General features: G+C 41.0%; 1 protein-coding gene across 2 annotated transcripts; it reads right to left on the bottom strand.

The window, feature by feature from the left end:
• Window positions 1–20: 20 nt before the first annotated feature.
• On the bottom strand, window positions 21–22,046 carry RB195_009377 (uncharacterized protein; the record flags this gene model as incomplete). Of its 2 annotated transcripts, XM_064189911.1 has the most annotated exons (65): window positions 21–149; window positions 793–909; window positions 991–1,138; window positions 1,199–1,326; window positions 1,440–1,507; window positions 1,635–1,746; window positions 1,813–1,918; window positions 2,246–2,342; window positions 2,418–2,517; window positions 2,619–2,803; window positions 3,112–3,244; window positions 3,392–3,529; window positions 3,593–3,736; window positions 3,810–3,889; window positions 4,534–4,616; window positions 4,694–4,806; window positions 5,204–5,317; window positions 5,382–5,480; window positions 5,537–5,638; window positions 5,694–5,802; window positions 5,887–6,022; window positions 6,237–6,406; window positions 6,469–6,599; window positions 6,666–6,794; window positions 6,844–7,020; window positions 7,091–7,246; window positions 7,303–7,434; window positions 7,537–7,644; window positions 7,772–7,882; window positions 7,941–8,040; window positions 8,301–8,398; window positions 8,557–8,736; window positions 8,795–8,958; window positions 9,016–9,136; window positions 9,319–9,483; window positions 9,544–9,656; window positions 9,723–9,912; window positions 10,403–10,531; window positions 10,677–10,766; window positions 11,231–11,392; window positions 11,459–11,604; window positions 11,684–11,805; window positions 12,427–12,527; window positions 12,577–12,748; window positions 12,817–12,999; window positions 13,067–13,196; window positions 13,773–13,860; window positions 13,924–13,995; window positions 14,050–14,232; window positions 14,326–14,418; window positions 14,481–14,662; window positions 14,732–14,801; window positions 14,861–14,955; window positions 15,028–15,165; window positions 15,859–15,984; window positions 16,296–16,370; window positions 16,946–17,054; window positions 17,129–17,218; window positions 17,316–17,507; window positions 18,124–18,211; window positions 18,516–18,622; window positions 18,683–18,768; window positions 18,822–18,936; window positions 20,658–20,753; window positions 21,939–22,046. In XM_064189911.1, 65 exons carry the CDS (start codon window positions 22,044–22,046, stop codon window positions 21–23), a joined length of 8,034 nt encoding a protein of 2,677 aa, XP_064047493.1. The 2 variants fall into 2 exon arrangements, with proteins under 2 accessions (XP_064047493.1, XP_064047494.1); XM_064189910.1 differs by lacking the exon at window positions 21,939–22,046 and having other exon boundaries at window positions 20,658–20,732.
• Window positions 22,047–23,833: the final 1,787 nt, after the last annotated feature.

Below are 23,833 nucleotides of genomic sequence, written 5' to 3'. Positions count from 1 at the left end.
GCATATCAACCGATAACAAATTATTGGACGGAAAGAATATTACAGATTGGTTCCAATGCCAGATCACCGCTTCTTACCAGACGTCTGAGAGCTGCTTGTAATTCATTGACGACTGTTTTCGCTGCACCTTCTACCGATTGAAGATACTTCTAAAGCAGGAGTATGTGTTCAAATAAGAAAGAAAACAATGCATAAAACCAAACTATATGGAGACTCACTCCCATTCGAAAACCAAACTATATGGAGACTCACTCCCCTCCGAATTCTTGATGTAAAACTTCCATCTATACTGAACTATTTCCAGTTAAATATTACCTTCTTTCATTGTTACGGTCATTGTGATTGACCTCAACAAAACTGGCTCAAAAACTACTACGCAAATTCAATTAGTTGTCGATCTCTTCGCGAACCGATTGGAACTAGAAAATGCTAGATGACGAGTCACCGTCAAAATTTCTTTTCAATATGCATTGCTTCTACCACCTCAAAGAAGACCTTGAATTATGATTTTTGGGGAAGTTACACGAGGAAAAGCGAGTGTCGCATGCTTTGGTTAAATACCCAGCGAGAATGTTCAGTGCGTATGAACAAAAAATAAAGAGGATTTGCGATGTACATAAAAGAAATTCAGGAAAAAGAGAATTGCGATGATCACAAAGATTTGGCATAGTGCTTCATGTCCGAAATTCCGGAAGAAGGATGGGAACAATTTACTTCTCACATTTAAGCAGGCATAAAAGCATAGATAAACACAAAAATGACACCAGAAACTAATAAATGAAGACCACTCACATCAAAGCCTTCTTGTCCTTCTTGGAAATGGAACGCATATACCAGAGCCAGCTCGGAGGAAGATCTTACAGCTGAGTTGCTTTCTTTTGCTCCATTAACAAGATGAGGAACAATAAGCTGAAACACATTCATTCAAAAAAGGTGCATGAGTGGCTGAGCTACACGAACTAAAAAGTTCAGGATCATAACAGTTTTCACCTTCAAGAGGTCATTCTCTAGCTGAGAAGTGGTTGAATGAAGCACATGTCCCAGAGAAGCTGCTGCAACTCTTCGGACTTCCACTGCTTGATGGCTAAGTGCACGACCCAAGGCAGAGAGCAGATCTCGGTCGGGTTTCGATCCTTCACTAAAAGCAAGCTTTCAGAGAAACTATAAACCTAGCAATTAAATAATGTTTTGTCTAGACCTTGCTAAAATATGAGCAGCAGCTCTCAGAGCAGCACAGGCAACAGTAACGTCCGCTGCTGAGAATGCAGCTAGAAATGCGGAGCGGCATTCGGATTGGACATTAGACCAGACGGCAGCAGCGTCAGACTGAAATCCAAAGTTGTGGTTTTGCAAATAGCGTAAACAACAAAACTACACAATATAAAAAAAAAAACGTAGAAAAAAGTTTACAGACGAAATGTTGTTTGAATGCAACTAACCTGACACATCTGCTGCAAAGCAAAAGCCATAGCTTGACGAACTCGCGGTTTCGAGCAACTTTCAACATCTAAAATGTATGAAGGAAATTATGTATGTTTTCCTTGCATATCATTCACCCTAGGAACACCGTTGGTCCTTCAACGTCTTTCGAAATTCCTAAATTTTTGGTTTTCGTTAAGTATTTATGTTCTCACCCTTGAAGATGTTCTTCAAAAACTGCTTCGTCCTAACAGCCAACTCTCCATATAGAGCTCCACTACACATAGTCAGTGAAGTGTCGAGTTCAGTAGGCGTATCCACAGGAACCTTTAAATACATTTTTTTGCGAAGGTAGGAGGAAATTGAGAAGAAATTTTATTGAAGCAATATTACCAAGTATTGCAGTTCGCAAACTCGATATCCTTCTTGGATTGTGGATTCCGACAGAGGAACAGTTAGTTTGCCAACCAATGCACGAGCAGCCACGAAAGTTGTTTCACTAAAAGAAGACTGTCTAACCATTGAAGAAAAAACAAGAATGCTCCAGAGCAAAGAAAGGGGAATATACGGAACAGGCACTTTTTCTAAAATAGTACACCAGAGGTTTATCGCTAATTATACATACATGGATTCTTCCAAATAGCGGTAATTTCAATAAAATATTATTTGAAGTACTTAGCTCAACGAAAAAGCAAAATGAACAGCTACGTGAAAACAATTCAGCATTCAAAAAAACTTGAGAATAGGATAGAAAGTTCTTCCCTTTGTTTGCTTCTTTCAATGACAGTGAAGGAGAAGAAAGCTGTTAAGGACGAGAAAAACTTACAGAAGAGCCTGATCTTGTGAATGCGCTAGCAACTTCAGGATCTCACAAACAAGAGGTTCAGGCTTCACATGAATTCGCAACAATCGAGAAAGCGCTCCTTGAAAAAATGAAAATTCGGTATTGGAGTATAATAGAAATCCAAAAGCCTAAAAGTGAGAAAACAACAATTCACCACCAGCTGCCAATCGGACAGGCCTTGATGAAGGTTCCTGCAAGGCTTTAAGGAAAGTTGACTGCAGTTGTGGCAAGAATGGACGTAGCATTGCATCCACCTTGAAAAAAAATGCTCAAAAGAGACAATAGCAAGACGTTGGGTGAGAATATGCTCATACACATTGTGATTCAGGGAGATCCATATGTTTTGAAAATGCACCTTGTCTAACAATTTACTCAGCGCATCCAGAACAGCTAGTTTCACACTGGGTGGGTATCGGTCACCCAAAACTCTGACAAGCGGTCCTGTGATATTGACGACATGAGGTTTGAGAGCGGTAGGATCGGATACAGATATCATCATTCCAAGGGCCTCTCCAGCTAAGGCTTTCAGTTCGACACCACCTGAATATTGAAGAAATCAAGTTGAAGAATTGAACGATAGCAAAATAGAGGAAGTTTATGAGAAATTGCGGAATAAAAGTAATACCCTCAAAATTACTAAATCGTCCCTTGCTTACTGTTTGCGTGACTTATCCCTGCTTATTCTCATTCTACTCTTTTCTCCTTGCTCGAGTTTCTATTGTTTATTTGTATTCATTCCTTGCCTCTTACTCTGGGCACGCCTTTGAGCGTAATAAATAAATAAATAAATAGGATGGAAAAAAATATGCAGGTCACGTATCATTTTCCCTCTAATTCGCTATTCTCACCTTGCAATATGGACTCCCTAAGCATGGGCAGCAAAGGTTGCAGGGCCTTTGGATGAGCAAAACCAGGGATGTCACGGCCCTTTGCTTGAGCTACCATGAAGTTTAAGGCTTTTTTCACAATCGGAATAGTCTCCTTCAAAAGATAATTCATTAATTGGAATGAGTAAATGTTTGTATTTCCCGCAAGTCTCAGAACACTGCAGAAGCAAAAGAACAAAAAAAAAGTTAAAAAAAAAACCTAAAATCGACAGACGATAGTTTCTCATACAACGGAACTTGCCTGCATCTCTTTTTGATCCAACGCTTGTGCTACCCCTATTGCGGAGTTCACGGCGTGATCCACGATTTGTGGGTTCGTCGAAGTATACAAGTGCAATAGCCCAGGAAGTAGATCACCCACCAAATAATTGAGATTAACCTGTAGAAAATGGCTAGAAATGAATGATGGTTCCCGAAAAAATTTCATAAAATTGAAACTAACCCCGCTCTTGGTAACAAACGTATGCAAAAGCACCACGGCCGGCACATTTCCTTTACCTCCCTGTTTCAAGAGATAATCAACTAAGACTGGCACACCTTCATCGTCAGTCACCGCTATCACAACCTTCTCGCAGCTATCAATCATCTGAAGATAAACTTTGCTTTTAGAATTACCATTAAAGAAAAAATGGGTGCAACATGAGCAAAAAAAATCTTACAGGATCATATTGGTCGTTGGTTTGGCAAGCTGAAAGGAGGGCATCTAGGACACGAGAGAGCTGTCGAGAAAGTGAGCCACCTGGAAGGAAAGAAAAATGTTCAAATCCATATTCTACTGTGAACAAAAAGTAGTAAAACTTTTCAGTTTAAAACTCTCGGATTTATTCAAGTGCATTTTAAAAAATTTCTTATGTTGAAACAACCTTTACTGACATCTGTGCCAAATTTCATGACAGCAGCTTCGATTGTTAATGGGTTACGCTTGTTGACGTTTGCCACCAAGAAATGATTTTTCGCCTGCGCCACCTCACACAATTTTGGTTGTTCGTGACTTTTTCGTTGAAAATTCCAAACATATCGTTCCGCAACCGCCCTATTCACCTGATTTGGCTCTGTCTGGCTTTCGGGCTCTTCCCTAACCCAGAAAATCACTTCGTGGTCATCGTTTTGATTCGATTTAAGAGATAAAAGCGGCATCGGAGAGGGCGCCCTTCCCGGAAATCGAGTATAACAAATGTTTCGAAGATTGGAAGAAGCGCTGTTATAAGGGTATTGGTGCCGAAGGGAAGACTTTGAAAGAGACGAAATAAATTTCAAAATATAATATACTGGTTTTTTTTATAATTGAAAGGTCTTGCCTCTTTTTGATCACAGTAGTAACTTTGAAACTACAGAAGTGGAGACTTGCAAAAAGAACACGTTATATTGGAAAAGAGAGCTTACCAGCAACAGAAGCCAAGCTACACAAAGCATGGACGTTGATTGGTGGACGGGTAAGGCGTGGTAGCAAATACGGTAGCATTTGTCTGGAATACTTTTTTTGATGAAAAAAACTACATGGGTAATAGTTGCTTGGTCATCATCGGCGCATTCCCAAGCTTACCTGCTGTTTTGCTTCATGATCTCACACAGTCCAGCCAAAACATCTTCCTTTTCAGGAGTAAGCTTCTCAAGTAGCGGTGTAATTATCTCATCCAGTGCTTCGTGACCAACCATCTGAAATAATTTTTTCTAGCTAAATACGATTTGAGCAGATCTTACCAAACTTCAATTAGATACCGAAATTTATTGGAACCTTCTGATTTTTCTTACCTACCACAGATGGTGTTAGTTAAGAGGAAAATGAAGTCAGGAAAACACTTGCGAAATCCAGATAAAACTCACAATTATGAATGGTTTGAGAGGTTGTTTTCAGAACCTTCCAACAAAAAAGATGACAAAAGAAGTAGAAGCGATAATAGAGAATTCACTCTTAGTCATAAACAAAAATCGAGCAAACTACAAATTGAACGGACTACAAAAATAATACATTAGCTTACGGTACTTTTAACTTTAGATAGACCACATTTTAGTATTAAAATATAAACGATGGCTACTTTCGAACTTCGTTTACCTGATACAGTACTGAGAAAGTATCGGCTGCCGCTGATCGCACCACTGGCGACGGATCACATATAGCGTTACGAACTGGTGTTACCAAACTCTCTAGATAGTGGCTAAGGACGTCCTTAATAAAAAAAAAGTTGATAAATAATACTTTAACTGAGAAAAAGAAGACAATCAGAAAGTACCTTGGTGATGTTATCCATGATTTCATGAAGAGCAATAGCTACTCCCACACGTTTTTCAAGCTCTTCAGACTTTTGGTTCATTTCTAGTACCGGCAAAACCTGAACGCGCTTACATAATTAGGACCTAAGTAAAGTGAGAAGAAAGAGAATTTCACCTCGTTGATGATTTTATCGCCCATTTTCCTTACAAGTTCACCCAAACATCTGGCACCCATTTGTTGACGCTCTTCGCAAGTGGAAGCAAGAGAATCGACCACCTAAACGATATAAATCCGTCAAATCCATGATGTCATTGAGATAACTAGAGTTCACCATTTCGAATAGCAATTTCATGATCTCCTTCAGAGTACGTGGTGTATTGGCGACAACAATCTTCCACACATGACCAGCCGCTTGTCGCACAACGAGAGCAACATCGGATCTACAAAATAATTCTAATAATGAATAATACAATATTTCCCTAACTTAAACTAGATGATAGTAGATGCGTCACGCAATCGATTACCTAGCCAAATAAAGGCCAGCCAGAACGTGATCTCTACACTGTTGCCCAAGCGCTCGCACAATACTCTTGCCAGCCTGTTCCATACCCATGGTGTCATCCTCGTTTGCAGTCGATGTCGTACTTTTGCCAGACACTCCTGGCATGAAAAAAGTATAACAGAAAGGAAAGGTTAAATGGAAATTTCCAGATGACTAAAAGTAAAGAAAATGCATGAATGGCGATCGCATTGCGAAATCTAGTGGAAGTGAAAAAGTTGAAAACTCAAGTAATACATAGACGGAGACAAAAAAAAATAGAATAGAAGACAAATTCCCAAAAAAAAAAAACAAGGAAATCCGAATCCCCCTAACCTGATATATTGAACAAGAAATCTCCGATAAGTGTGACAGCAGCATGTCTGATCCTCCAATTCTCATCATGGAGAGCCATTTGCAGTTGTGGCAATAACAACCGACGAGCATGTGAACAGTACTGAGCAATCAGACGCTGCCCAGCTTTAAGCGCAGATGCACGGACATATCTGAGTAAATTAATAGGTGGAAAACAAGAATGAAATGAGAAAGTGAAAAATGTAAAACGTACTCATTCTCATCAGCCAATGCTTTGAGAATAGGTGGCACAATTTGGGGTAGATATGGCAAGAATTTCTCTCCAAACACCATAGGCAAGTAGATGTACATAAGAATATACCCGTCGCGAGTTTCGGCACTAACCTACAAGTAAAAGTGGAATGCTTCCCAGAAATGATTGTATAAAAGGTTCGTCTGATCTGAAATCACCTCAGGGCTTTCCGTTGCAGCGATAATCTCAGGCATAACGAACTCCAGCTGCTCCGCGCCAATTCCAGCCAGTACCTCCGAAAGACCTTGAGCAGCTCCGGACCGATCCACAGTCGATTGTGGAGATACCTTGAATGCTCAATTAAGGATATCATCATCTAACAGGAAAAGACCTCACCAGCTTCTCTTTCAACCATGGTACAATGCTACTGCGTAACCTATCGCTAGTGGCATCTGTGGATCGCGCGACAATCGCTCCAAGAGCTCTCGCGGCTACTGTGCGGATTTCCGGCACAGGATCAAGGAGTGACTTTTGGAGACCCGGCACCAAATCACACAAATACGGCTCCATATCCTAGAAACGAAACACAGAAACTGATAGAACATGACAGAACGCTGAAAGCCCCAAGTTTGCCAATAGTTACCTTATGCTCTGTGAGGGTGTAAATGTTAGCGATAATCTGCGCCGCAACCTTTCTGGTCTCGCTATTTCTGTCTTCGAAGGCTCTACGGACGATTGGCATAATAAGAGCAAGAGATGGCGCGTCAATGTAGTGAATGAATTTCGTGTTGAGAACAGCCTGTGGAAGCAAAACTTCCGCTACAAGAATAAAAAAAAAACAAAAATATCCCTTACTTGTAGAGCATAATTGGTTTTGCTAGCAGGATCAAGCAGTCCAGCCATTAATTGATTAGTGACACCCAAGATTTCCGGATTTCTGATTACGCTTGCAATTTGTCTCAGTGATTTTTCACCGCTTCTTTGTACCTAAGTCATTTCTTTGAGTTGTTAAAACCACATAAATAGGAAGACAAGGAATGAAAAAGCATGTAAGCTACAGTAGCAACAGATTTCTATGAGTGGCAGTACCTTTGAAGACGAGTCGGCCAGCACCTCTATCAGTTTAGGTACTATGTTCGGTAGACATGCAGATAGTTGTCTGGGAGCACAGAATGCCATAGAACCTAGCAGTTCTGCCTAAAACATGTTCCATTTGAAGGTGTGTTGCCTTATAAAACGAGATTGATGGATGGACGACTCCCCTCCTTCCACATAGATGAGTAAATAAACTTTTAAGAAACTTAATAGGCCCAAAAGAACTTACCGCTGCACATTTTGTCCTCCAGGACTCATCATCCAACGCAGTGAGCAAAGATGGCAGAACAAGCTTCGTTCCATGAGGTGACATTGATGACATCATCGCTACAGCGGTATCCTTAAAGGTCAAATGGTAGAGAAGAATAAGAATACAACAAGTATGCTAGCGAACACACCTCAGCAGCTTTTCTGACATTCTCATCGCTATCTCCAAAGCAGAGAAGAAGTGAAGGCAATGCTTGGATCATATAAGGTTCGAAAAGTTTCCCAACGGTACTAAAAGACTACCATTCAATGTATTAACTGAGAAATCTCAATTGGAAAAATTAGCACGAACACCTAGTTTCTCAGTTGAGAAAGAAAAATAAGAAACACCGCATCTCATCCAGCAAAGTTTTGGATAGAAGTAGATTAGTATAAAGAAGGTCTAGGTAAGAAAGAAAAGGTCAAAATATATAGAAGTGAAAGGGGTTCAAAACCAAAAATTAGTTCGCAAATGACATTTTGCGCCATTATATTTGAGGTAGCTTACAAACCTGCAAAGAATCTCCAGCGCTAATAGACCTCCTTCTCGATGCCTTACGTTCTTTTTTTCCAGAAGAGCCTTCTGAATCGAAGGCAAGAGCTCCAATTCCTGAACAAAGTAGGAACAGGATATCACTTTCACGAGTATATAGTAACGAAGAATGCTTTTTTTTTTCTCGCCTAACACCAATTACTGGGTTTAAGTGGAAATTTCGTTTGTAGTCCAAAAAGTCCTGTTTTCAAGCTAATCGAAATAAGAATTCGTACTTTAAGAGAGGCCACGCCCAACCCCTTGACTATTCCACCAATACCATATGCCGCTCCTCTACGTTCGCCATAAGAATCAGCTTCGAAGAGTAGCCATTGCAACTTTTGGACTAATGACTTCACTGTATCCTTTATGGCTGGAACCAAGGGAGAAAGGCATCGCGACACGGACTCTTGGACCTACAGAAATGTCAAGTTGTTTTAGTGAAATTTTAAAAAAGAGGAAAAATGAAAATACCGCTTGGCTGGGGGTTGACAACGCTTCCATGAGCCTAGCCACAATAGCTCTAACTTTGTCTGAGGAAGGGTCTAGGTACTGTGCTAAGGTTCCCAGGAGTACAACCAGTCCTTGTCGCAAGTTATCATGTTCTCCTCCATTGGGAGTGGCGTCAGATAGATTTTCTGGATGAGAAGAATGCAGGTATGACTAAAACGTCATTACCAATCCTAAGCACAAACCTAGAAAAGGCAGCAATTCGTTCATAATTTCTTTCCCATGATTGCGAATCACTTCCACTGCAGCGCTGCGCATTCCGTTACGACAATCTGCATTACGGTCAGCTAATCCATGCGGAGTCACCTAAATCAATAAATAAACAAAGAAGCTAATTCCAAAAAAAAACTTCAGAAATATTTCCTTTATTCTTCTTAAAATGACAGAAGAACTACGAAGAAAGGCATTCAAAATAGTAAAGACGTTCAAAAACGTAGTTCTTCAATTTTATCATAATTTAATTTCCATCATAATGCAGCAAAAGTTACCAGCTTGATGAATCGCATAGCATCCTGCACTCGAACGTGTCCAGCTAGTCGTCCTAGAACTAATCCAACTCCACTCCTCCTAGCCCAGTCGTCCTTGCTATCCATAACCATTCGTCCCACTTCGTCATACACCGCAGGGCGTATCTGAGCCAGGTCGGTGTACACCTGAAATTATAAATCTTTTCTTGAACCCAATTCATGTTATTGTAGAACGTAAAGGCAGACTTTGTCAATCTTGTTCAGAACTACAGGCATGCTAATGACGATCTCTTGAACAAAGGCTGCCGTTGCATTAGCAGCCGACTCTCGCACAAAAGCGATATCGGACACACATTTATCTGAAAGATAAAACTTTATTAAACAAACGAAGAACCAAACAAAATAATTCTAGAACATAGACATACCAATGAGTGGTTCGGCCATTTCTGGTTTCAGATGGAAAGAGGACTCGTACCACAATCCGTCTGCTCTTTCAACTACAGCTTCAAAGGGATCAAAGCGGGCAATGAAAAGCCGAACGAGGCAATCAACTGAGAATTCCGGGTCATCAGAGGAGAGCACAAGACGAGTGAGTAGGTTCGGCGCTGACAACACCTAAGGTGAATTTTTTTCCAAAAATAATTCTTTGAAGATAGCTAATAGTAAAGCATAGTAGAACTACAGTGTTACAGAACAACCACAAGGGAATAGTCCATAAAGTCTATAGAAGACCTAAGAATTCATAAAGTTAAAGTTTAAAGTTTCTGGTGTTAATCAATCCGCTCGGGATGCGCCCCCACGTTCACTTCAATTCAGAGTCGTTTGAGGTCTACGAACGTGTAACTGGCCTATACAATGACTTGCGGTGGCTAGCCGATGTGTCAAGTCAGTGCTTTTATCCTCCCAGACAAGTCTGGTACCAATTTATCGACCCCGGAGGGATGAAAGGCTTGGTGAGCACTAGGGCGGATTCGAACCTCCAATCGATCGTGCAGGAAGCGGAACCTCTAACCGCTACACCACACCCGCCCGATATAAGAATTCATACGTCCAAGAATTGTAACTTTGCTATCTGAATAATGGAAAAACAGTACTAGTAACTAACCTTCAGTACAGTTTCCCGCACGTCACCACTCTCATTATCCATATAATTTAGCGCACTTCTTACAAGATTGACCACTCTCGGTCCAGTGTCCATAGTGTCATTAGCCAATCCAGCCAACTGCACCAACGCCTAAAAACCATTTAAGAATAAACCAGCCGAAAATATTGGAAAGCTGATTCCAAATCCAGTCAAGTTCAAAAAAATTGACGAAAGATCAAAATGAGTAAGTATGGAATGAACAGGGGGCATCACCACATAAAAATTGAAACAACACCTTCTTGGACGGAGCAGTAAGGCTACTCGCATACTCTGTCAACAGTAGAGTTGCATATTCATTCATAGGAAGCTCCAACACCGATCCATCCTAGAAAGAAAACATTGCAAATCAAAAAAGGCAAGTTGATAGTGACCTGAAATTAATTGAATTGATTCGGATTATTCAATTTTCAATGTCGATTGAAGTTGCAAGAAATTTGCATCCGAATTCTTACTTCTATCTGCATGTGGATGTTCTTTATGCCATTTTTAGAAGAGCTGCGCCTAATCTTAAAATCTCTGACATGTAAATGCATGGTCGACCTACTTGTAAGTAGTTGTAGTATAAAGCATTAGTAGTATTAAAGGATCAGAACGAAACGAAGAAACAGAACGAACTTCAGCAGCATCGAATACAAGTACCTTCTATTCGATTAATGAATTCGAAGTCCGAAATAATACTTGGAAAAAAATGGTGGTTCTCACGCTGTCTGTGAATGCTATGTTGTTTTTCCGGATCCTTACTGTGTAATAACGACAATTCTTCTTATTATTAAGTACGCGATGTCTTACCTTAAGGAACCTTTTGTGAATAGCATTTTGGAGCAGTGTCAACACCGAATCTCTAGTTTCGTCCGAGTAGCCATTTGACGGATCCAAGAGCAAGCGAATCATAGGATAAAGGAATGTTAACTGCGTAGCGCCAACGATATCTTCAAATTCGAACGTTTCATCCTGTAATTTAATTATCAGACCAACATTACCCACATGCAAGTCCATGTGGATAACAAAAGAGCTCACATCTTCTCCAGTTTCCACCACAAATGCTCGCTCATTCAAGAATTGTAAACTGCGTAGCACCGCCGCTGGGAGTGGTTCATCTGCCCAGTTGGTAACGCGCCAATGCGATCCAATCACGCGCAATGCGGTACTACCCAGCAATTCATCTATAACAAAAATTTGAATTATTGAAATAGTTGATGTCCTTCGAGGGTAAAAATGGAGGAAAAAACTGTCAGAACCTACCCAAGTAATCTTCAGTGTGCGGGAACGCTACGTCTCTATAAGCAAGGAACAGCTGAGCTGCTTCCCTGCTCACCAGATGGCTTCTTGTCAAAGGAATGCAAAAATTGAAGAGGATTTCAGGCCTAAAATAAAGGAAATTCAATAAAGATTAATTGATTAATCAATTAATTGTTCCTGAACAAAATCCTTCCAATTTAGACCCGCTATACCAAGTCGGCGCTCTTATTCGAAAGAATAAGCGCCGCTACTAGTGAATCCAATGTAGATCACAGGCCACGTTTGCGCTGCATCCATCCGCGAGAGTTCTCTACTAATGAAAAGTAGATTGATTTAGCATCCCCATGTAGTGTACAATCCACCATCCGCCCCGATAATCAGCTCTGATCTTGGGCTAGATCACTGGACTCACCGTTTGCGTCGAAAAATGCTGTCAAGCTACTCAAACGATTTCATGTATCGTCAAAAGCATGTTCTTTACTTTCATCAAAAGCACTAGGGTGAATGAACTTGAAAACATCCAACGACGTCGCTTTCGTTTGCTTTCGTTTTGAAACGGAATATACGGTGGGCTGCTTCGAGTACGCACACATACGCGCAGGGTTTGCGAAAAAAAAACCAGTTAAGAAAGAAAGTATATGATTTCAAGATCTTCACATAAGTACAATTTGCAGTTTGCTATATATTTGCTATATAGAAGGAAACATAGTAAACTATGAAGAAACAAAAGAACATCGTAAACACACCTAGCAAATGCTCCTTGGTTATCGGCAGCCACCATGGCCCTGGTTTCATCTAGCTTCGCTTCAGCAACATTGTACATTTCCCGCATATCTTCTCGAATTTCCTAAAAAGATGTTTTAACAAAGAGAAACTATTATCATTGCTGAAAATACCTTTTCCTTCATAAGTTCCTTCTCCATAACTTGTTTTTGAGCAGTTGTCAGCTTGCCTTCCTTCCGTTTTTTCTCTGCTAGTTCTCTTCTGAGCTGCATCTCAGCTACTTGTTCTCGGAAGCTATACGCTTTGTTTTCTCGTTTCATATTGTAACTGATTTCACCTTCATCACTATAAAAATACACCATTTAACTACACAAAGAAGTTGGAGTATATCTTAGAAAAAAATTCACACTCACAAGTCCAGCACCTCCATATTGTACAAATGCCCTTCCTGGCAGTGATATATAGCCACATGCTTCTCCGGAATTCTTGTATACTCATTAACTTTCAGTTCATTTATGCTTTTTTCAATGTGCTCCCAGAGTGTTTTTCGCAGTGAAGGAATATTGAGTGCCACTAAGGTGATTAGCGCATTATCACTAAATAACAATTCTATAAGAAACACCTATTTGATTTTCCTATTGTGATACTGTAGCAGAAACATACCGCACACAACGATCTGAGCACTTGAGCACTCGTTCAATAGCAGTTTCTCTAAACACTTCGCCTCCAATCCACCGATCACTATCTGCCTGAGTATGCATCCATCGTAGCCATACAGAACCATCAACTTCAACTATAAACAAAACACTATAATCGACCAAACCAAAATTTCGAGCGAAGTAGTCTACGGACTTTGCGAAATTGCTGAATTTGCAATAGGTCCAATGGTGCAACATTATACACCTTTCAAAACACTCGCTTATTTCTATTTTTTTTAGTATTTTTCAAATAATATGTGTGGAATGTCGCTCCAACTGATTAAACACAGCTCCATAAATACTATGCAGAATTACGAAGTAAACAATATGTGCACATCAAAAGACGTACGGCCCTTTGCGGTCATATTTGTAATTAAGAATAACATGAATAGAGTTGGAGACACTTGCTGATTTACCCGTTCTGTATTTCCAGATTCACTACGAAGAATGTTCGCTACCAGACTTATAGTGTGCTCAATGGTGAATATAACACCGAATGGTTTATGTAAATTGTCTCAAAAAAAGCAAAGAGAAATTAGATAAGAAAGGGTTTTAATTTCTCTCCTTTTCAAAAATAGAGTCAATAACTACATAATATGCCCCGGCAAAGGTGGTGCAAGACGGATAAAATGATAAGTTGACAGATAATATAAAACTAAGTCTGTTCCAACCTAGACGAGGTACCGACGCCAACAGTAAAGTATGGATCGCCAGTCTTTCAAGTTCTGGTCCTTTAGGAGTAAGTAGTAGTCGAAGAACCTTAGACAATAAGTAGAAGTTTAAGAAGCTCAGATGTCTTTTTTGTGACAAATAACAACTTACCAACACGTACCACTCTCCTGGTACCGTAAACGATGCCGAATCCGAGTGGTTATGCCGCACTTTTCGTAGCGTCTGGAACATTCGAACTAAGAAGAAAGATAACCAAAACAATCAGTCATAGCTTACCTGATCTAAAAATCCATTGATAGTTTCTGTAAAGATAACATCTGCAAGTGCTTCAGCAAAGTGAGACTCTTCAATGGTTAGTATCCGTTCAACCGCGAGTGAGGCACGTTTCCTGACTTGCCAATCCGGCCAAAAAAGCAATACAGAGAGAGATTTGAGCATGAGCGGAGGATAACAGCCCGTCTGAACGAGAAAGTGCATAAGCAAAGATATGAGAAAATACAAAATCGACAACAGAAGATCTGAACACTGTTTGAGATTAATGCACGAACGTACCTTGTCCGAAAATGGTCTTTCAAGAACGGCTTTCTCAACTAGATCAACCCATGTGGTGGCGTCATCTGCACACATTGCAGCGAGCGGTTTATCCTAGGAGTATTTTTCTTCACGGTATTAGGAATAAATAAATAAATAAAGATGTGCAAACGAACCTTCAAAACACTATCAAAAGTTGTAACTTTGCCCCACACTTTCGTATGATTTGGAGTGCCAACTTCACAACTTTTTAAAAGAAGAGCAGCTAGACAGATAAACTGCACGGGTTCCTTCGAAGCTGCCTCAAGCTCCTGCCAAAACTGTTTCTCACATTCGGTTGGCATTGATTTCATACCGCCTGGAAAATCCAGCCATCAATGCAACTTCGTCTCAGATTACTGAAATTCTGTGGTACAAATTCACTTACGACTAGCAAAGATATCAGCCAACGATCGATATCCAATATGCCGAGCCACCATCGGGACCTGTGGAGCGTTCTGAAACAAAAGAACGGATTCAACATCTTAAGAAGATCCTTCGAAAAGGAAAGTCTCACTTTAAAAACAGTAGTTAGCGCTGGTGAACTATTACTCAACCATCTTGCCCAAACAGTGGCTGCCATCCATTGCGCAGTTACGACATTTTCATGAGCTTAATATAGGAGCTAATATAGGAGCCCAAATAAACTGTCTCCTCAAAATAAACAGGTTGAGCGGTACTCACTCTCTTTATCGGGAGAAGTGATTCTTGTCACAACACCACTTGCAATCTTCTCCAAGGCTTCATGATTTGCATTTTTCGCCTTAGCGCATTTCGCTACACCTTCCAAAAGAGCAACACGTTGTTCGGAAGTTTTTGCCGCTGAAAAAAATAACGGCCGAAGAAATGAGACTAAAAATCAGAAACGCCGGAGTTCTTCAAATCACTAAGATTCTTTTGATTAAGGCACTTTTGAAGAGTAGATCTAGTTCAAATAATAATTCTTTTGTAAGGCAATACTGCAAGAGAATTATCAATTCTGGCTTATGAGAACATGAAAAGGTCTAGATACAACAACAGCAGAGGAAAAGCGATAGCAGCATTTGACGACAACTCGAGACTTCGTCACTCCCTACGCCGTCTAAGCTAGATGCAACTGATCAATCCCCTCGTGATGCGTCAATGCGTCCGCAACTCACTCACTCACAGGGGCCAATCCATGTATCAGGTCAGGTCCATGTAACTCTAATATTCCAAACTCTGATGGCGACTCATCGACATCACAGGAATAATAGAGTTGGTTGGCCAGGGATGTATTCGAGCCGTCGATCGCTCAAACTCCACGGAACGTTTTAAAACAGTGCTACACTCATCTGCTATATAATATTACCACATATATTCTAAGATAGTAATTTGTAGGAGCAATCTTTGTTGCACTGCGCTGCATATTAGCTACATTATGCTCATTCCTAACAACATTTCCATCCTCTTTATTCCGCCTTGTAAGAGAACAAAACAGTATAATGCAGCTTGCATCAATTTCAGTGTAGAAAAGAAACATAGCATCAAACGAACCTGACAATTGTTCAAGAAGATAATTTACAATCTTTTCAACAGTAGCTGCTTCTCCCGACTTTGCTAGCGCTACAACTCCAGCAATAGCAGCATCTCTCAGTTCTTCAGACGATGATGTCAGCAAAGCTAAACAACAGTGCCAAATAAAAAAAAGCCACTATATCATCTTCACAACCATAAAATTTCCGAGGAACTCATGAGTAAACCTGATACTTCCCCAGGAGAGATTGAAAAAAAGCAGAATCCTACTACCCTTGACCTGGCTAGTTCAGGACAATTATGAATGACTTCGTGTTTATTTCTTACAGTATATACGCAGCAAATGTACAAAAAGAATGCTTAAAATAAGCATGAAATAAAGTCATATTTTCGATTTTGGAGTCTAGAACCTGGTACAGTTCTAGAATAATCAAGAATGCTTCCAAAAGCAAACTTACCACCGAATCCTTTGAGGAAATCACTGAGATACTCATCAAGCGGAAAGGTCACTGAATCTATTGCGCAGACAATCCCTAGAAACAGAAAACACTTCAGAGTGTATTGAATTGTGAAATAAAAGTTGGCAAATATTGAAGAATGCTAGCAATGATTATGATGAAAAGCGGAACAGAACATAAAGTGATAAAGGATAAAGTGTCTGGCCTTACTCAATCCGCTTGGAATGCGCCACCACGTTCACTTCAATTCAGAATCTTTTGTGGTTTACGAACGTGTAACTGGCCTATACAATGACTTGCGGGGGCTAGCCGTCGATGTGTCAAGTCAGTGTTTTTATCCTCCCAGACAAGTCTGGTACCAATTTATCGACCCCGGAGGGGTGAAAGGCCTGGTGAGCACTAGGGCGGATTCGAACCTCCTATCGATCGTGCAGGAAGCGGAACCTCTAAGCGCTACACTACACCCGCCCTCGGAACAGAACATAAAAATGTAAAACAAAAACATTCTTATGCCCATTCGCTCTTTCGTTCAAAAAAAGAAGAAAAGACCAGTCACTTCGAAAAAAAGTGGAATCAGAGCTGATACATATGCGACCATTCCAACTTACAGAAAGAAAAATATGTACGAATGACAAGTAAATTTGACTTACCAAATACAGCAACTTCAGGGCTTCTAAGTAATGATTTCTTGATGTTAGGTAGCAAAACATCACGAAATGTTGATGAGGAAATTTGGCTGAGCCCATTGCTACAAATGTCCTGGAACAGAGAAATATTTATTTTATAGGCTGCGACACAAAAATAAGTCTATTCATTGTACAAAAAAAACTTACTATAACAAACTGTTCAGCTTTAACTTTCGGGAACAAAACGGACTTGGAGAAGACATCAAGGAACATGTTATGATCAACGGTATCACAAGCCTACAGTTTATTAGTGAAAATTCATAAATTACCACAGCAGCATAACTGTAACTGTATTTGAGAAGAAAATCAAAACAAACTAATTCGGAAAGCTCACCGTGAATAAGAATGACATGAAACAGAGCATCTTCTTCGCAGAAGCAGCATCCTTACCAACTTCACTGACTCCATTATTAAGCCTCGTAGCTTGCTCGTTACTACGACATAGCACCAACAATTTCTTTTTAAAAACCCTAGACGCTTTCGGACTTGCACAGCAGTAGAAGGACAAGTTGCCCAAGGCGGAAATCTGAAAAAGAAACACATTCAACGCTGCAAATATAACAACTCCGAACAAAACCTATACATAAGTAAGGAACACTTGTTGTTCTCGCAGAAATGTCATTGCAATAGCAAAAAAAAGGGATGAGCATTTATAAGGTACAAGAGATTTCTCTCGACAGCATCGAATCACGAAATTGACGATTTTGGAACCCCTTTGAACCGATAATCCGAAAAATGGCGAGTGCAACAGCTCTCTGTGACCTCTTTTCCCAAACGATACAACACTACTAGGGAATGCGGGCAAGCCCATCGTCGTGGAACTAATATGACCCAAATAAACAGCAGAAGCTCTTCACTTACACAATCGTAGATGTTGCGAATTGTCAAGGTTCTACTATCGGTGACGAGACTTTTTCTAGAGTCTAGCAACAACTTAAAACTAAAAGAGATAATAAAATGGTCGTTTTGTTGTAAAAGCTCTCATGAACATCTTTTCCCGAAAGATGTGAGGAAGACGCAAACACTAACAGCACGGGCCATAGATCAGCACTATATAGCAAGTGAATGCGAAAATAAAGAAAAAAAAAGAAACATGTGTACTTGGATATAATAACAAAAGAAAACAAAAAATAAAAACCTACAAGTTCAGGTACAACAGCATCAGGAACCCGTGGAAAAAGTTGCAAAAGCCATTTTGCAGGAGGAATTGCAACACAAGCGATGCTATCGCTGAAGAAATGAACATATGTCGACGTTATCACGGAAAAAAATACGAAGCAAGGAGTTGTGGAAACATAAGAAAAACAACGAAGCGATGTGTTTTAAAACATCCTCTAACAGAATGGAATCTTCCTAAGGATATCACTTTTCTTACATCTGCAGTCGGGTAAACCGTTCAAGATGTTATGCTATACATGTTAAGGGATTTCAAAATTAGTGGCATCGTTCTCCAAGTGACCTCTACAAGCCAATTCGGGAAATTCCCACCACTGGTTGCTACTGATAGATAGTAAGAATCAAAACACAAAATCACCTTATGTTCGGGGTCAGCGGAAAGAGTGTTTGCACACTCTGAGCCAGCGACCTCCCCGTTGCCCCAGAATCATGTTTAGCCAAGGCATTGAGAAGATTCTCTACGGCCTGAAGTACAAACTTGTCTTGAAGAAAATCCGTTGGTATTTTCTAACCATACTACTGTACCTTAAAACTTTGCTTGTGTGAATAACGGAAAGCAGAAGCGGTGACGACAATTTTTACAATTCCTTTGAAAAATGGCTCCGGAAGTTCTAAAACAAGATATTTCCGAAAAGAGCACAATATCTTGCAAATATTCACTAACTTTCTGCTTGTTTGATGACTTTGCACAATAACGAGTACGCTTGAAGGTGGAGCCGCACACTCGGATTAGAAACTACTGTGGTGAATTTAAGAATTTCTTCTTTGAGCCATTCGATCTAAATGAACATTTTATGCTAACACTTCAGGTCCACATTTCACACAAAGCGCAACACCAGTTGAAGATTTGAAGAGAGGAGTTACGGAAACAACCCGCAAACGCAGCATTTTCGCGCTGAGATTTGCAACAAAAGAGAATGCGACGAAAGGTTCTTCACCAGTAGACTTTCAAATGATCTTATGACGGTTTGTGGAGAGAAGAGGTGTAACTGAACCATGCGAAAAAGTATGATTTTTAGAAGAATCGCTCAACATCAAAATAGATTGTAGTGATTTCGAAAAAAAAAATTTTCAAAACAATCGATCACAGTGATACACGTGAAGCCATAAAGATTCGGAAGACTCGTAGTAAGAAAGTCTGAAAACTTGTACTTTCAGTGTATTCTGATAGTGTTACGTGTATTTCCTCACATTACTGATCCCAGAAATCAATAACATGAAGAACACGAGGAAATGAACCTATTGAAAATTCATAAGTTGCTGTGGATCAATCTTTACTGAAAAATAAGTGCGAAAAGACTAATTACGAATTATAATAGCTACCATAGTAGTTACCATACCATAAGTTGTGGCTGTTGCTCAAACAATTCTGATCCTAGCTGAGCTACAAAGCTACTTTTTTTTCAAGGGCTTCCATGAGATGTTTCAAAAGAAGAAAACTGCTTGATCTTGACTCCCTTAAATCTTCAAGGAAAATTTTCTACCGTAAGTTATCTACTTTTTGAATGAAACGTTATATGTTGTCTCTTTTCGCTTCTTAATCGATCATCTGTTTCTGCGGAAAGAAGACTGGGAACAGGACGTACGCCGCTGTTACTCAGAATGTGGTCTCGCTTAACAAGTCGTGCAATAAAAGAGGCAAAGTGTGTTACACCTTTATTCTTCATCAAACTCATTTTTTTTCACCAAGAACAACAGTAAGATACCAAAAGTTACCTGTACCAAATTTCTTCTCCGATAAACAAAATCTAAGGGAGGGAACACATACTCATCGAAGCTTCCTGATTTTCTTCTAAAAAACGTCCCAACCCCCGAAGATGTACTTCTCTGCCAAGTGTCTTCGAAAAAGATATGAAGTTATGACTAGTATTGTCGAAACGAAGCTCGATACAGTCGCGAAGTTGCGTAGAAAGCGTTAAGTGTAGTGGTTGGGATCGAGGTGGAACCCTCGCTAACATCACTCGTCACTATACAGTCCGAGTAAAGCTAACGGTCGCCCAGCTCGGTCCCCACCGCTTACTCCGCTTCGACCGCAAGCGCTTATGGAAATGCACCGAGCTCCATGGATGTGATAATCAGAGCCGGTGCTTCGACTCCCTTTACTTTTGGATGGTTGGCGAAACGACTCCCTTCACTTGAGCTGCACCCTATAAGCTAAACCCCCTTCAGCTGAGGAGGGTCCGGCTCCTCCCTACCGCACCTATGCCGAGCTTCAGGGTTTTGACCCGACTTTACTTATGTAGGAAGTTAGGAACAACGAAAACATAAGAAGACAAAAACTAGTGTTTAGTATGAGACCAAATACCCACAATGTAGAAGGCCTTCAAAAATTTAACTCAAATGCGAGCACCCTCCTCTCGTAGATGATTTCAAATCAGTCGATCAAAGCATGTAACTGAGAGAGTTATTAGCTTAGTGGGGCCAATTTTGCAAGCAAAGTGATATGTACATCTTAGTTCCATAGTTCACACAAATGAAACAATAATCTAATTCGACTAACCTCATTTCTTTCGGGAACTATTTCACATGGATCAACATTTTCTTTAATTTGCTCGTGTCCGTTCTCCACTGACATGATGCAACCCTTAAGAATACTCTGTAAAAAAGTTAATAGAAATGTGTCCAGACCTGAACAACCCCAAAATTCTCACATATATGTCAGAAAAAAGATAAGTATGTACACATAAAGAGAAGATTTCACAGAAGGCCTATTTTGTGCGATTGCACAACAGGTTTGCAGCAACGATAAACTGACACTAAATTAACCAAATAAGGGGGTGTTCGGCGCTTCACTGGGGGTCTTTTTGTGCTTGACAGAACTGCAACGAGCAGATGTACGCAAACACTTCTAAAATAACTGAAAAACATAAACTAACGAGAACTAGGATAGTGTACAGAACGAGTTTTACGTCGCGCGCGATTTCGCGTTCGCAGACTACGGTGCGACTCGACTAGACTGATTAGACTGTGTGGCGCCAGAAGGGAATGGGGGAATCGTAAGGATCCGCCCTTCACAAAAGCACTAGACCAAAATATAGCTGGAGAGCTACTCAATGACACCGTTATTCCTTGAAGTAAATAACTAAATCACTCGGGGCTCTGAGACCTGAGCATTGGTATTAGAGGATCTATGACATTTAAGCTAAAGTTACTAAGAGAAAGAAGTAAGATAGAGAGATAGATCGTCGAGAAATACGGCACCACTGAGTTCCCCCACACACCCAACTACATTTCCCCCAAGCACAATTTCAAAACTAACATCGGTGGACCGGTGCGCTATTAGGAAAGCGGCAAACTTTGCATCTGAGCAAAGAAATGTGGCTATGTGGTTAAAATGCAAAAAAAAAGAAAACACCGAAAGGATTTGACCTATTACACAACATCAAATTGCCATTTATGTACAATTCGGCGCGATTTTTAAAAACTCGCAGTGATCTGCAAACGTGCCAATGTGGTGCGTTCGATCGCTTTCCTCCAGCCCAAGGGCGGAATTAGCGAGGGTCCTCACGAGCAAGCATCTACTGTAGGACCGTCGGAGAAACAAGGAGGCATGAGGCGGAGACTGCCGGTTTTTTGAACGAAGATCGAGATAGCCATGGGCGCAATCATGTGTTGGGTGACGTCGTGCATTTCAGAAAATCCACTTGTGTTTGAGCCACAAGAAGATAAAATACCAGAAGAAATAGAAGGCAATTTGAAGATCGCAAGAACAAGACAAAGCAGCTTCAGCAGTATCATCCTATATCTTCGCTGAGCGTACTGAACCTACCCATCAGCGAACCCTAGGTAGCGTGAAGTGTCGAGTCAAAACGGCCTTGATTTGTGGTGGAACTGAGTAAGCGGGCGTTTTTTTAGCGTGATAGGACTCTCGATCGGATCCGCAGTTCATGCCGTGAAGGCCACGGCGACGGTAACTATGGTGTCGGAGTCAAAGCCACATGAAGTACGGTGCAGTTGCGCAGGCTGCGATCGAAGCGGCGCGGTGGAGCGTTGCGGTCAAAATCGAGTGGAGATCCTCAAAGGGAGCATACCACGAATCTGAGGTGGTGCGGATTTCAGGTCGAGTATCCGTATACGGGGTCGTAGATTATGGAGACGGGGTAGTTCTTCTCATCTCTCCCTGCATCGCTGCAAACGGCCGCCTCCAGAATGCTGGCACCATCTATTACAACGCCCCACCTCTTGCGCCGCCTCCGTTCTGCGATTCGTCGAAAATCAATTCGCACTGCCCCGATAGGCAGTAAGGGACGCTACGCGTGCAAAGGTGGCGCGCTGCAATAGAAGGCATCGCACAAAACAGCATTCAGGGGCCGGCTGTTTGCAGTGATTCAGGGAAAGATGAGCGGAACCACCCCGGTCTCCATAAACTACGACCCCGTGTACGGATAGTCCACCTGAGATCCGTACCACCCCAGATTAGTGGTATGCAGCCTTTAATGGCATCATCCATCGCTGCAGTTCGCGATTGTCCTACCTCGATTCCAACTGCCTTCTGCACCGCTCCGCTTCAAGTGCAAACGCTTACGCAACTGCACCGAATTTCTTGTCGTTTTGACCCGACTATATCTACGCGTTTGCACCACTTGCGAGGTCGTTTCGACCGTGCACGGGAAAAGAGTACCTTCAGTATTGCTGGATCAAGGTGATCATCTCGTATGTGAAAAGATTAACCTAGTGCTACAATCGATGCACTACTATGATACACCTTCGAAGGCAGCGCATCGCGAGAGCCTGATAGAGAATTCGGGAAGTATATTACGAGTGCATGGCCCCGCTCATTTTCCCCTAACCCTACTGAAAAGTGGTGTGGGAACGCTTTTTTTCAACGAGTGTTAGCATGCGCTTGTACACGCTAAGTTCCTCTCAGCAGCCTAATCAGTGGTTTTACTTAAACAGCCCGAGCAGAACGCGTTCTCACGTACCTCGTAGGGAGAAACGCACCTTCCTACTTTAGAATGATCAGTGGAAGTTGAGCGGAGCTACTCTCATGCTCCTAATCTACATTCCCAATACTACCTTTTGCAGGAATCCCGACGGTAGTTTCTTGATACGCTGCCTCTAACCCAAGCAACAACATTCACTGAAGAGGGGAGGATAATGGAACGTTTCACTTTATTGGCAAGATTATCCACGGTTGAAATCATGAAATCACTTAGAGTGGGAGACACAAATGGTGATGGGAAATTCCATGCAAAAATTTGTTTGATTGGAAACCCGTCATCCTCTTGAAAAAAAAAAAACACCAGTGATGCAAACAATACAAATTGAGTACGACGAATCAGAGTGTGTGATTTGCATCGCTGTTTATTTCTTTCCAAAATGATCTGATTTATGGTGAAATCTGGATCTAAACGAGGTCCAGGCGTTATTGAGAGGCTGCGCCCAAACTACACCAACAGCGCAGATTCACCGAAGGTCTTAACGCGAGTACCCTGTGGAAGCACTTGGAATGGCAAGGCAGAGATCACGGATTTCTGGCCCAGCTGTATATCATATTGTTCTACTGCTGACAGAAAGTGCCTGATGACTGCTTCAGGATTCTTCGCTCTCTTCATCCAATTTCCAAATTAAGGTTACCGTAGGATGTCAAAAAATCACATAAAAAAATTTAAAAAAAATAATAAAAAAAAATAAAAAAATCTGGATCTAAATATTGCCGACGGAGCTTCTTGAGAC

The sequence above is a fragment of the Necator americanus genome, chromosome III (genome assembly GCF_031761385.1).
Source record: "Necator americanus strain Aroian chromosome III, whole genome shotgun sequence".
NCBI classification, from domain to species: Eukaryota; Metazoa; Nematoda; class Chromadorea; order Rhabditida; family Ancylostomatidae; genus Necator; species Necator americanus.
This window is presented reverse-complemented; position numbering and strand designations above follow the sequence as displayed.